The sequence below is a fragment of the Arachis hypogaea genome, chromosome 18, assembly GCF_003086295.3.
Source record: "Arachis hypogaea cultivar Tifrunner chromosome 18, arahy.Tifrunner.gnm2.J5K5, whole genome shotgun sequence".
NCBI lineage: Eukaryota > Viridiplantae > Streptophyta > Magnoliopsida > Fabales > Fabaceae > Arachis > Arachis hypogaea.
The window spans coordinates 113451208-113464288 of record NC_092053.1 but is presented as its reverse complement, the minus strand read 5'-3'; the positions used below and the strand labels follow the sequence as shown (position 1 = coordinate 113464288).

The 13081-nt window shown below is 33.9% G+C and overlaps 2 protein-coding genes across 2 annotated transcripts; one reads left to right on the top strand and one right to left on the bottom strand.

Annotated features, from left to right (window-relative positions):
* Positions 1-519: 519 nt before the first annotated feature.
* LOC112771009 (uncharacterized) lies at positions 520-5158 on the top strand. The gene is made up of 6 exons (XM_025815543.3): positions 520-920; positions 1017-1072; positions 1724-1767; positions 1902-2402; positions 3247-3427; positions 4762-5158. The coding sequence occupies exons 1-6, from the start codon at positions 758-760 to the stop codon at positions 4918-4920; spliced, it is 1104 nt and encodes a 367-aa protein (XP_025671328.1). The 5' UTR covers positions 520-757; the 3' UTR covers positions 4921-5158.
* A 2400-nt stretch (positions 5159-7558) lies between these two features.
* Positions 7559-10808, bottom strand: LOC112771010 (zinc finger BED domain-containing protein DAYSLEEPER-like). The gene is made up of 3 exons (XM_029295091.2): positions 10595-10808; positions 10402-10494; positions 7559-8308 (listed from the first exon to the last, which is right to left on the bottom strand). Exon 3 carries the CDS (start codon positions 8300-8302, stop codon positions 7664-7666), a length of 639 nt encoding a protein of 212 aa, XP_029150924.1. The 5' UTR covers positions 8303-8308; positions 10402-10494; positions 10595-10808; the 3' UTR covers positions 7559-7663.
* Between the last annotated feature and the right edge of the window lie 2273 nt (positions 10809-13081).

The window sequence follows — 13081 nt, the reverse complement described above, 5'->3', positions numbered from 1 at the left end:
CACATCTTTATCAATTTTAAAATTTTCTCTCGAGCGGTTCAGATGAATCAATTTTCACTAGTTTTGATAGATTTTTATTGGTTCTTGACCTTAAACGGTCTTGAGGTTGGACCGGATCGATTAGGAATTTGGTTTACTAGTCGAACTAGCTGGTTTGGTCCATTTTTACAACTATAATTATACATGACAAAAAATTTTTGATAAATTTGTTTTACTAAAAAATATAATCTTTATTTTTTATCAAAATTTCCTTTTTTATTGTAGTATTATTCAAAGAATTTTGCTATTATGTCTCCTTAAGGGTATTAGTTAAGTATATTATAAAAGAAAATATTTTAATGTTATTATTTTTTTGTGTTTGTTATAATGTTATTTATTATAAAAATAACTTTTTTTTATATTTTTAATACATTAAATACATCAAAAATATTTATAGTATACTTAATCAAAGGACATAGGACAACAAAATTCTTATCCAAAATAATAATATAATAATACAATAACATAATATTAATGAATGAAGCAATCGATAACGGTCATCGGCTCATGGAATATATAATATTAATAAATAAATAGCTAGAACAAGCTGAGTCTGAGCCCAGTTCCCAACGTTCACTCTTCTTTCCCTCTAACCCCATAACGGTCACATTTGCACCCTCCTTCACTACTCTACTCCCGACTCACATTTCACACCACACACTCACACTTACACTCGCTCTCAACGGCGTAACGCTTTCTGCTTTCGCTCTCTCTTTCTATGGAACCTGCGAAGATAGACTGGAAGAGAGTAGCGCAAGAATGGAACTTCGTAGAAGACGCCCTATACGAGAACATCAACGCCCCCAAATGGGTTGACTTCTTGTCCGTTGATCATTACTCCCTCAATCATGTTGATGACGAAGCTTGGTTTTGCAGGCCCGGTAATCCCCAAATCACAATTTAGGGTTTACCAAAAATTTTGCAATTTTTTTTGTTGGTTAATAATTATCTTGTTAATTTGGTGGTGGTTGTTTAAGATTGCAAGCATCCAAAGACAGCAGAGGATTTTCTCAGATCAAAGACTCCTTCCAAGGTTTTTCCATTCTCATCTTTAGCCTTTCTTTATATGTATATGTATTACTCACCTATTTTATTCTTTTAATGTTTGGATGCTGTGAAAGTGCGAGAAATTGAAGAAACTAAACACTTTCTATTCTGCGTCTTTCCCAAATAGGAAAGGATTTAAGCTCGAGTAGCTTTTCTTTTTAATTGTTTGGATACTGGAAAAATGTGAGAAATTAAGGAAACTTGACGGTTTCTATTCTTGGTCTCTCCCAAACAAATAAAATCTATCTGACTAGCTAATTTTCTTATATTGTTCATGTTTTTCTTCAGCATGATTCACGAGGTCCATTTGTTCTTTTATCGTTTGAATGCTGGGGAAGTGTGAAATGTTTAAGAAACTTGACAATTTCTGTTCTCAGGGTGTCTCTGCACCAATTAAAGATTTAAGCTTAAGTAGCTAATTTCCTTAAAAGATTCGTGTTTTTCTTATTGCTATGATACTTTATATGCATCTGTTCATTGTTCTGAGGTTTCAGTTATGGAGGATGAATTTTTTTTTCCCCTCTTGCTATGTTACTTTTGAGTGGTTGTATTTGCTGTTCTGAGGTTCCAATTATTAGTATTTGTTTACTGCTCTCTTGAAATTTTCTTGACTATTTATTATGTTTTTCTCTTGAAGGCTTATGTTTCAGAAAATCTTCCTCTTGGTGACCAAAATAGAAGGTACTTTACTACTAGTAAAAATTTATTTTACTATTATTTTCTTTTCCCATGCAATTTGAGGTTCTGTTAAAACACTGAATTTCTTTGATTAGCCTGCTGCACACACACATATATATTGATGAATTTTGGTGCAGAGATGCAAAAATTAAGAGAAGGGTGCCCACCCTCCCATCAGCTTCTCCCCCAGATGGCAAATCAAGATTCAACCAAGATAGCGAAAACCAAAACCCAAATGTGTTTACACCTCCAATGAATCCATTCAAGTACATGAAGGCTGCAGTCAAGTCAAGTGAAGAGAAGAAAAAACCAGCTGATGACACATTCCTGAACAACAAGGCACCTTCGTTGAGATCAACTCTTTCTGCAAAGAATTTGTTCGCAGGGCGGCCTATTCTGAATCAAATCACAGAATTCTGCAACGAGTTGAAGAAATTGGCAACAAGAGCTAGGGAGAGAGAAAACGCTGAGAATTTGAACCCTTTGAAGAGTGAAGAGGCTGTGGAGAAGTCCCCATCTCCTGTGCAACCTTTGACAGAGTTAGATAGAAGAGAGAAAGAGAGGAAGCCACTGATTGAAGTGGGAAAGGCTGAAAAACTGGATGGTGCAAGTGTTAACGGGAAGCTACAGAGAAAGAAGTAAGCATTTTCTCCCTCAGAGCCTATGTGTTTAACTGTTTATAGAATGTTTAGTGTTAGTCCTTATTGAAATTTTAGTGATCAATATTTCTCTTTTATGCTAAGACACTTGTAGTTTCTAATTTGGCTGTACAACAAGTAACTGCATAGAACACCAAGAAGATAGTTTTATTCTCAATATTCTTCAATTCCACTGGATACAATGCTTGAATCAAGGAAATAACAACATGAATAATATCAGAGGATTGAACAATGGCAATATCATGTTGTTAGCCATTTAGGTCTTTAAGAACAAATAGCATGATTAAAACTATACAAAATGATATCATGTTATTCAAGGGTTATGAATGTTGTATAAAATTAAACAAAACTATTTTATTTTTTTACATTTCATCACATTAGAGTCATTGTTTTACATGATCTGCAGACTTAGAGCTGCTGAATGAGATCATGTTGTTGAAGAGCTTAAACAAAAGTACTTTTTGTCCCTGTTCACTTCATCACTTTACAGTTATGCTGGCATTAATCTTCATTGTCATAGACCTGAAAAATAATCCATTAGAAAACGAAAATAAAATAGATGTCTCGAAAATAGTTTTATCCCCATAAGAATGGTAAAGACTTTCAGCTAGTAAACATGCACTGTTAGTGCATAGATCAAGGATGCATTTGTTTCAGCTTTTTCTTAAAAGGAAAAAAAAAATAAAAGAAAAAGAAAACACAAAGGAAAAAAAAAGTTGTTTTCCTAGCTGTTGGTTAACTAGAATATCAACTACTACAAGTTTTATACCATTATAGCAGTCCTTGAGTTAACCACCAATTTGTGGATTATTGTATTCTGCAGAAGACCTGATGGGTCAGAAAATGTGCCAATATCTCTTAATATTGAGAATGTAAGACATAAAAGGGAGGAGCTCTTACAACAGCAAGTTCGAACGAATCCTCCCTCTCCTCAGTGCTTCTCTGCCACAAGAATCGGACCGAATAAAGCTACACCTTCAAAGGCTCCTAAGTCCAGGCTAATGGTATGTAACTACCATCCCTTATGTAGCACACTCTTCATAGTGATTACATAACTGACAAGACAATATTAACTTTTTTATTAGTGAAATTTTGTGTAGGTAGTGAAAATGAATGATAACTAATCCTAAAAGAATTTTGTCAAGACCATAGTGTGTTCATTCATAGATTTTTCATAACCCGACTCACAAGTTATGTTAGTGTCATTATGTTGCTCCAAATAAATGTGCAAGAATAACTGATTCTTTTCTGTGTCCCTTTCTCTTTTGTGGTAGATCAATTCAGCTGAATTTAGACAATGGTAAAAAAATAGTGCCATTCATACTAAATATGCAGTGGGGTGGGATCTTAGTTTTAAGGCAGTTCTTTGATCCAAAGTTGTGTTCGTTCCTTTTATTTTGATCCAAAGTAGGATTTTGAAGCATTTCAGTGCATCCAATGCTTTTCTTTGCGTGCACAAGCACAAAACAACATGATGACATACACTCCAGATTGAGTAAACTGACAGGACAGTACTATACTAAGCTATGTGTACTAATGATAAGATAAATATCCTGAAAGATAAATATCCTGAAAGTATCTTCTTAAATTCATTGCTTCATATGGAGAGAGCAAGAATATGCAGTGGGGTGGGATCTTAGTTTTAAGGCAGTTCTTTGATCCAAAGTTGTGTTCGTTCCTTTTATTTTGATCCAAAGTAGGATTTTGAAGCATTTCAGTGCATCCAATGCTTTTCTTTGCGTGCACAAGCACAAAACAACATGATGACATACACTCCAGATTGAGTAAACTGACAGGACAGTACTATACTAAGCTATGTGTACTAATGATAAGATAAATATCCTGAAAGATAAATATCCTGAAAGTATCTTCTTAAATTCATTGCTTCATATGGAGAGAGCAAGAATGCTTTTGTGTGTACTCTGTGCTTCTTGTTGCTTGTTCCTTCACTAATACCGTGTTGTGCGGTCAATTCTGCTGACTCTACACAGCTTAAATTCATACTCTAGTTACAAAGCAGTCCATTGTTGTTTATACTTGATCTCTCAAATGGTGGGATTTCGAACTTTTCGATGCATCCAATAACTTTAATTTCTTCTGTTTCATTATGATTCATATTGGCTGCTTCATATGTTGTCCATGAACTGTTTGCACAACACAATGTGACGATATGCTAATATAAACTTTGAGAAACTTTGAACTTTTCGTACATACGGTTCACAACTGTGCACCGTATGATTAGTGCTGAAGTATGATTTGATTTGTCTTACATGTATATAGAAACCTTTGAGTTTTGGTGAAAGATAAAAATATGAATCATTTGATTGATATGTAACAGGAAAGAGCAATCCTACAAGAAGTTGAGCAAAACCAGGAAATCGCAAAAGAGTTCCCAGCAATGAACAGCAGAAGTAATGCTACAATAGTTGATGGAAAAGGAGAAACAAAGCCATTGGACATGTTGTGGTTCTTGAAGCCTTGCACACTTTCAAGCTGAATATATTTTTTATTAAACCTTGGAGGCATTAATTATTATATATAATATATATCATTCCATTCATTCTTTCATTTCCCTCATAAATAGCAAACATTGTTTATAGTCGTTTTTTTGTTGTTAGCTATTCTTTATTAATTTGTTCTTTGTTCTCATTTCATTCTTTGTACTATGAATATATAAGAATCTCAAATAAATGATTCAATAATATGCAATTATGCACATTGAGGATTGAGAGAAATTAGTGTATTCCATTATTATTTTAATTCTTTAGGTAAGCATCCTCCTCGGTGTATGTGGAGTGAGATTGTCAAATACGAAGAAAGAAAAGGGCGGAGGTCAAATTGGAAGTATTTATTCAAATGATAATAAAATTATAATCATTGAAATAGTTGTAATTAATAAAAATATTCTTATTTTTTCTTTTAAATTTATAGATATAATTTAATTCCATTTGTGAATATATTTTATAGAAAACATTATGTATAACAAAGAACAACTTAGTATAGTTAGGGATGGGCATGGTTTGGATTTTTATAAATCTAAATTGGATTCACTTCAGAACCAGTTTTATGGTTCATGAAATCAAACCAGAAATAGATTGAAGAGAGAAATTGTTTCTAAATCGGTTTGAAAAAATAAAAATCGGTTCTAAATCGGTTTTAGAATTTCAATCCGATTTTACTTACTTATTTTAAATTTGATATTATTTATAAACCAGTTTTAAATCCGATTTTTTTAATTCAAATTTAAAATCCAGTTTTTTTTTTTATAAAATCCAGTTTTAAAACCAGTTTCTTCAACCAAAAATCCAATTTTAAAACCAGATATTTTAACAAAAAATCTACTTTTAAAACCAGTTTTTAGAAAATCAATTTTCAAACCATAATTTTTTAAAAAGTAAAATTAATACTAAATCATTTTAAAGTATATAGGTTCATTACAACTAGAATTTGGTTCTTTATAAATCTAATGACAATAGCTAATCTATATAACATTTAATCATTCTCAAAATAGCAAAAGAATACCACCAAAAAATCTCTCTAAAACAACAACCACAAAGTATCAAAAGATACCAAGTTGCCAACAAAATTATCAAACAACCACAACCTTTGAGGAAAATATATATGCAAATAACAAAATATACCTTTGTCATTTTAAAACAAATCTTTGAATGAAAGTATTAAACCAAATGAAAATATTAAGCATACCTAGTCATCATCAAGATTATCAATTGATGCCGCCATAGAACAAGCACCATCATTAGAGGAAAATATATCTGCCAAGGGAATCAAATTAATTATCAAGTCTATATTCAACAACTTTTAATTGGTAACTAATACCTAAATTCTAAAATAGAAAGACGACAAAAACAAAAATAAAATAAAATGAGAAGAAATATGAAAAAAATTCTATACCTTGATCAACTTGATGAAGAACTTCACCATCATCATCTAAAGCAGAGAAGAGATCTTCCTTAAGCCAATCTCCTGTGCAGACTAAGGCCTCTACCATTCTAGGTGTTAAGGAACTGTGGTATGGATCGAGGACTCTTCCTCTAGTACTAAATGCAGACTCCGAAGCTACCGTAGAAACAGGTATAGCCAATACCTCACGAGCCATATTTCCAAGAATTGGAAATCGGGTTGAGTTGACCTTCCACCAGTTTAGTATATCGAATTTATGGGATTATGGCTCGCATTCTTCTTGTAAATATCTATCAAGTTCAAATCTTGTATTTGTTCTACGACTGGTTGCTTGCAGAAAAAAGCCCATGCCATGAAGATCGGTATTAATGTTGTTGGCTTGAACATCTTGCGTATCAGCTTCACTTGCTTCCTCAGAACTTTGGTATTATTGATAAAGTAACTTTATGCACTTGGACAACTTTGACTTCAATTCGCCTCCTTTTTCTTCTCCAAATAAGTAATCCAAGAAATAATTGACATACTCAATCTTTTGCATTGGATTAAGTACAATAGCAATCAATAACAACATATTCACCAAATCAGGATTGCCCCAATACTTCTCATACTTAACCATCATCCTTTCTGCCATTGACATAGTACTAAAATCAACAGAATCACAAGAATGACAAATAAATTGTCCAATTGCAAATACTTCCTTCATATACATATCACTGGTAACATATAAGGTACCAGAAACACGTATAGTGGCATCACTGACACTCGCAAAAATGGTACAATGGACTCAGCATACTCCCAGTCTGAATCAGAAGGAACACCTCTCCATTTTCCTCCATTCATCTCTCCTATATAGGTATTATCTTTCAAAGCAAGCAACTCAAATGCTTTGCGATGCTTCAAAGCTACCTCTAACATTTGATAGGTAGAGATCCACCTAGTCTCAACATCCATGCAAGGCAAGCCTTTATATTGGAGTTTTTCTAGTTCAACACACTTTTGAAACCTACTAGCTCTAGATGGAGAAGATCTAACATATTACTGCACTACGAATCCTCAAGACTGATTCATCAATCTCTTTTAACCCTTCTTTTACAATTTAATTTATAATATGTGCACAACACCTCATATGAATGAATTCACCATTCAAAATAATGCTATTCCAAGAATTCAATCGCTACTTCAGATATTTAATTGCAACATTATTAGACGAGGCATTATCAACTGTCACACTAAATACCCGATTCGAATTCCAATTATTTAAATAAGATTCAATTGTTGCTCCTATAACCTCTCTTGAATGGCTTGTCACTTGACAAAAATTAAGTATTTTTTTTATGTAATTTCCAATCCAAATCAACAAAGTGTGCTGTCAAACTCATATAAGTAAAATTTTGAATTGAAGTCCAAGTGTCAGTGGTTAGACATACTCTACCACAATTTGCGGAGAGAAAATCTTGCAACTTCATCTTCTCTTCAGCATAAAGAGTTCCAATGTCACGTGCTAATGTAGTCCGTGAAGAAACTTCGAATCTTGCTTGTAGGGCATGTACAAATCTTCGGAATTTCGGGCTTTCAACGAAGCGAAATGGTACCTCTTCTCCAATAAACATTTCCACAAGTGCCCTTCGAGCCTCCTCTTGGTAAAATTTGGAAGCACTGGGTGAATTTAAAATATCACACTCATCTATAGTCGGGGTGGTTGTTGTTTTTCTTCTTTTGTTCGAATCATTATTAGGATTTTGCTTGCATCTTCTCAAATGACCACCCATTGAGGTGGTTCCATTCCCATATTGTATTAAGCTACTACAATATTTGCATTTATCCTTCTTCTCGGTAGCATTCTCTACATCAAAATGATCCCAGACAGCTGAGCGATTCTTATGAAAACCTGACGGTGGAGAAGATGGTTGAGTGCTAGCGGACATCCCTGCTGCTTCAATATTAGTGTTTTCAGTCATCTTGCTCTGCATATAAAGCAAGGTTTACATAACTCAAAATTTGGTGCCAAACATGCTAAAATTAACACAAACTAGTCCAGCAGCTAATAAAACTTCAGCATGATTCATAAACTAATCCATGTTCATATATCTCGCAAAGAAAACACGGCCCAAAGATTATGAAATTAAAACTTCATATTAAGAATGATTTCAACATGATTCATAAACTATACACAGCCCAAAGAGAGACAAACAACTGATTGTACCAACTTAGTTTCTTGCATTTTATGAAAATAACATGATATTTGCAAAGAGACATATGAACATGGATTATGAGGCTATTTCACATAAACTTAAACAGTCTAAACAAAAGCTATATCTAAGAATTTCTATATATTATAGTCAATAATATTTAACATAAAATTAATTGTGTATGTTATGTCACTCAATAAGCTACTGCCATGTAAAATTTTCTCAAGGAAAAAATCCACCATCACAAAATCTAAATCAAATAATTAAAAACCTAATAAAAGGAAAATTGTTATCTTCAAGAAAGAAGCCAATTCCAAAGAATATGATAATCAATATCATAATTCACATATAATCATGATATAATATAGTCTGGGTCAACACAATTTTATTGAACAACTGAATATACTAAGCTTTGGGAAATGATACCAAAACACTTTCTTGCACTTCTACCTTGGAAGGCCATAATTTCATAATCTATTATTCATGAAACATCTAACAAATAGGTCTGAACGACCAGTTTGGAGGCTAACACTAATGGAAGCATTATCAGAGCTGACAGAAGGTGTAGGGATATAATAAATTGCAATAGGCATCTTTGTTGGAAGCTGTGCCAGTGGACCTTCATTCTAAATTAAGCACTTGAATTGCTTGTCTTATTGATGGTCTCATATTCTTATCAGGATGACAACACCACATACCAACAATCATAAAATACTTCACTTGTTTCTCATCAAAATCCTTTTTTAGTCTCTCATCCACAACCTTATGCAGCTCTTCTCTTCCATAATGATCCCAAACCCACTCAACTAACCCCTTTTGACTATCTTGATTCTCTATAAGCTCAAACACCTTTTTTCCCGGTGGCAATCTCTAAAGCAACCAATCCAAAGCTATACGCATCTGACTCCTTACGTTTCTTCCCCAACCACATAAGAATGAAAAAGAATACAAAAAGGGACAAAACAAAAATAGGGCATTGGATGAGAGATACAAATATTCAAACAAGCTCCGAAAAATTTAATAGTCTCGAGTTAAAAAATAAAGGGATGAAAAACAACATGTAATAGGAGCAACAGTCATAATTCCTATAATCAGATAAGTTGAAACACTAAATAACATTCAGTCAACATAACATGCAGCAAAAAAGCAGCACTAGAAATAGACGATACAAATTCAGGCATGAACAAAATTTGGTCATATTTCACTTGTACAATAATCATCTATCTATTGAACACCATAATGCACAAAACTCCTGCCTAGCACATAACCTTATGCCACCCCGCGAGGAGAGAAGAAGAAAAAATTAAACCTGTGGTCACTTGGTTAGCACCTTACTACAAAGAAGTATAGTATCTATTATTTATCTATCTTTTGACAAAATATCTAGAATCTTAGAAGTGAAGGGGTTCATTCCCCCAAGAAACCCAACCAGCTGTCAGTTCTCTAGGAAACAGTTCTATGCATTGAAGAGGTCGGAGCCCAGGAACATAATCCAATAACAAATATGTTCATATTATAAAGAAAAGAAAAAATGAACTTGCATTCAAATCATACAAGGTTCTCAGCACAAATTAGCAACCACATAAAAGTAAAACATCCCAGCCCAGCTTCTCATCAAAACAGCCCAGTTCCAGCAACAATTTCAGTAATTTTGCAATAAAATAGTAAATTTTCACACAAGCAAACAATGTTCAAATCATCTCGGCCCAGTTTCTCATCAAAACAGCAATTCCATCATAAACCTAACAATCTAAAAAAAATCATCCTAACCTAACCACCTATAATCAACTAATAGTAACTAATCTAACTAAGCTAATTAACCAAAATTAATCAAACTTAATAAAATAAAAAGGAAAATGGACACAAACCTGGAAGCAGAAAACTAGAACAGGGGCTACTGCTTGTTCTGCTTGTGCTGGAACTGCTTGTTCTGGTTCAGTTTCACCAACTTTGATGTGCTCCTGGGTAGAAAAAAAATTTGCAATGCAATCAATTACAAAATCAGACACGACAACTCGAAATTCCTCTAGCAAAAGAACGAGCAGGGGTAATGGTACTAACGCTATGACCCAGTGGCAAGAAGTGCGAGCAGAGGCGAATGGAAAGCCTACACTTGTGACGGCAAGTCGGGGAAACGGAGACGGTGAAACCAAAGAATGACAACGGCGAATGAGAAAGGAGAAGACCGAAGGAGAAGCGCCGAAGGAGAAGACGCCACAGTTGAAGGAGAAGCGCGATGATTTGTGTGTAGTGTGAACTATGAACTGGTTCACCAAATTAGGGTTTTTCCAATTTTGGATCCTAATTCGGATTTGGATCCGGATTTGGATTTAAGTTGGTTAAATGGTTTGGATTAAAAAACCAAACCATAAAATTGATGCAATGTGGTTTGGATTTTTTTTAAAAAAAACTGGTTTTTTTAAAATGATTTGGTTTGGATTGGGTTTAAAATCCAAGATTGGGATTTTTTCGCCCAGCCCTGAGTATAGTGATAAACGTTGGTTTTTCTTTTTAGGAGGACGTAACTTCAAATTTCTCTAACCTAGTGGGTCAACTCGAGTTTAACTAGGAATTGTCCAGTTTTTGCTGAGTTTGATCAAATTTGACTGAGTAAATTGCTTAACAGGTTTAAATGATAATTCAAATCAGTTAGTAGACCGAATGACTGGTATTCTAATTTGAATGATCGGGTCGAATCGAATTTGATATCTATTGCGGGATAATTAGAGAGTTATTAAAAGAAAAGGATGTCTTGGAAATTTTTCAATGAAACAAAGTATCTAGTTCCACAAACTTAGATGTGTCTATTTGAAGGATGTATCATATATAGGGGAATGCTATGTTACTGAAGCAGTCGTTTCCTATACAAGAATAGTTGGACTCAATGTATAAGCTCATATTAAATTGGTGCAGTGTAAAATTGTAACACTTTAACTAATGAACTCATTATGCCTAGGTCATAATAGGCTGTTAGCTAGAACATTATAGTGATCTTTAACCTGTAATTCTTAATTTAACATATCAATAATATTGATAATACATAAGTAGGAGCCTATGAGCCATACTTTTTTTTACATATACATTATACCAAAATAAAATAGAATTGACATGACTAGATGAATGAAAAGATTTCAAATAAGAATTTCGAATTCAATTAATACAAATTATAATACATATATGTATGTATACAAGTTTTTAAAATAGATCATAATACACGAAATTCATGTCTTTCAAATTATAAATACACATGGTAATTATATAGGTAACGAGAGAAAACCACCAAAATTAGACTAGTCACTCCGAAGAAGTAGAAACTCGCTAGATCAACTTGGTTATCACAGAAGACCGTCGAGATCTGAAAAAGAGAAGTAAATAGCAATAGGTAAGAACCCAAAGGTTCCCAGCAGGGTAACGAATCCAAATAACGACTATATATGGAACATGAAGCCTCTAAGCATTCCTAATCTCTAACTCGATAGGATTTCAAAGCGTATGGTTTTAACTAAACCGTTTAAAGAAAACCTCTAGTGTGTACTATAATTTTGATTACAATTGAGTTAACATTTTAATTTGTCAATTCATTAACTAAGTCCTTAGTATCATAATTCACTTAAAGATACAAACTAAAAACTCTAGATCAAACAACTTACTCATCAACATTTATCCAACATCGCCATAATGCATTTCTCATTAATTGACCATCTCAAACCTTAAAATTAACGAAACCCATCAAAACTATCATCTTATCTTACGTCATCCTTTTAGGAAAACAAACACAAGCAAAACACCCATCATCAATCACTACAAAGTACAAATAGTTCAACTAGTACAAGTAGCAAATAGATAAACATGTAGGCAAACCAAACAATTATGTACACCCAAATAAATGCATATGATGCACGCTTGTCGTACTGGCCGTGAGCTCATGTGTCTGTTATATTGCCAGACCCGATACATCCGGTAACTAATCCGGATATAGTCTTTCAATCATGCATCCCCAAGAGGAACATCCCACATTTATCACAAGTCGGTCTCAGAGGGAGAGTGCCCTGTCACCTTCTCTTGGAGGCTAGCTAATCTAGGGATTGCATGCCTAACCACCCTTACGATAAGAAAGAATATGGGCGGGACAAAATCACCATCCCAACATCTCTACCAAAGCACTGAGCAAGTGAGACAAAACCACCATCCTTGCCAGGTGCAAGTGTCTCACCGCAGCACTGAACAAGTGGGACAAAACCACCATCCTTGCTAGGTTCATGTGTCTCATCAGTAATGCAAGCGGGACAAAATACATTTCCTTGTCAATGAATAGTCATATCTCAATTATAATCATGCAAGCGGGACAAATCCTCTATCCTTGCCAATTCAATTATTATATCACAATCATAATCATAATAAAAACAACCAGAGTCATAACCAATATCATAATCATAATCATGATTTTCCATAATCATATTTATCGGCAAAACAATCATCCTCAAGCTATGAGTGGGACAAAACCACCGTCCTCATTGTGGGTGGGACAAAACTATCATCTCACACTAA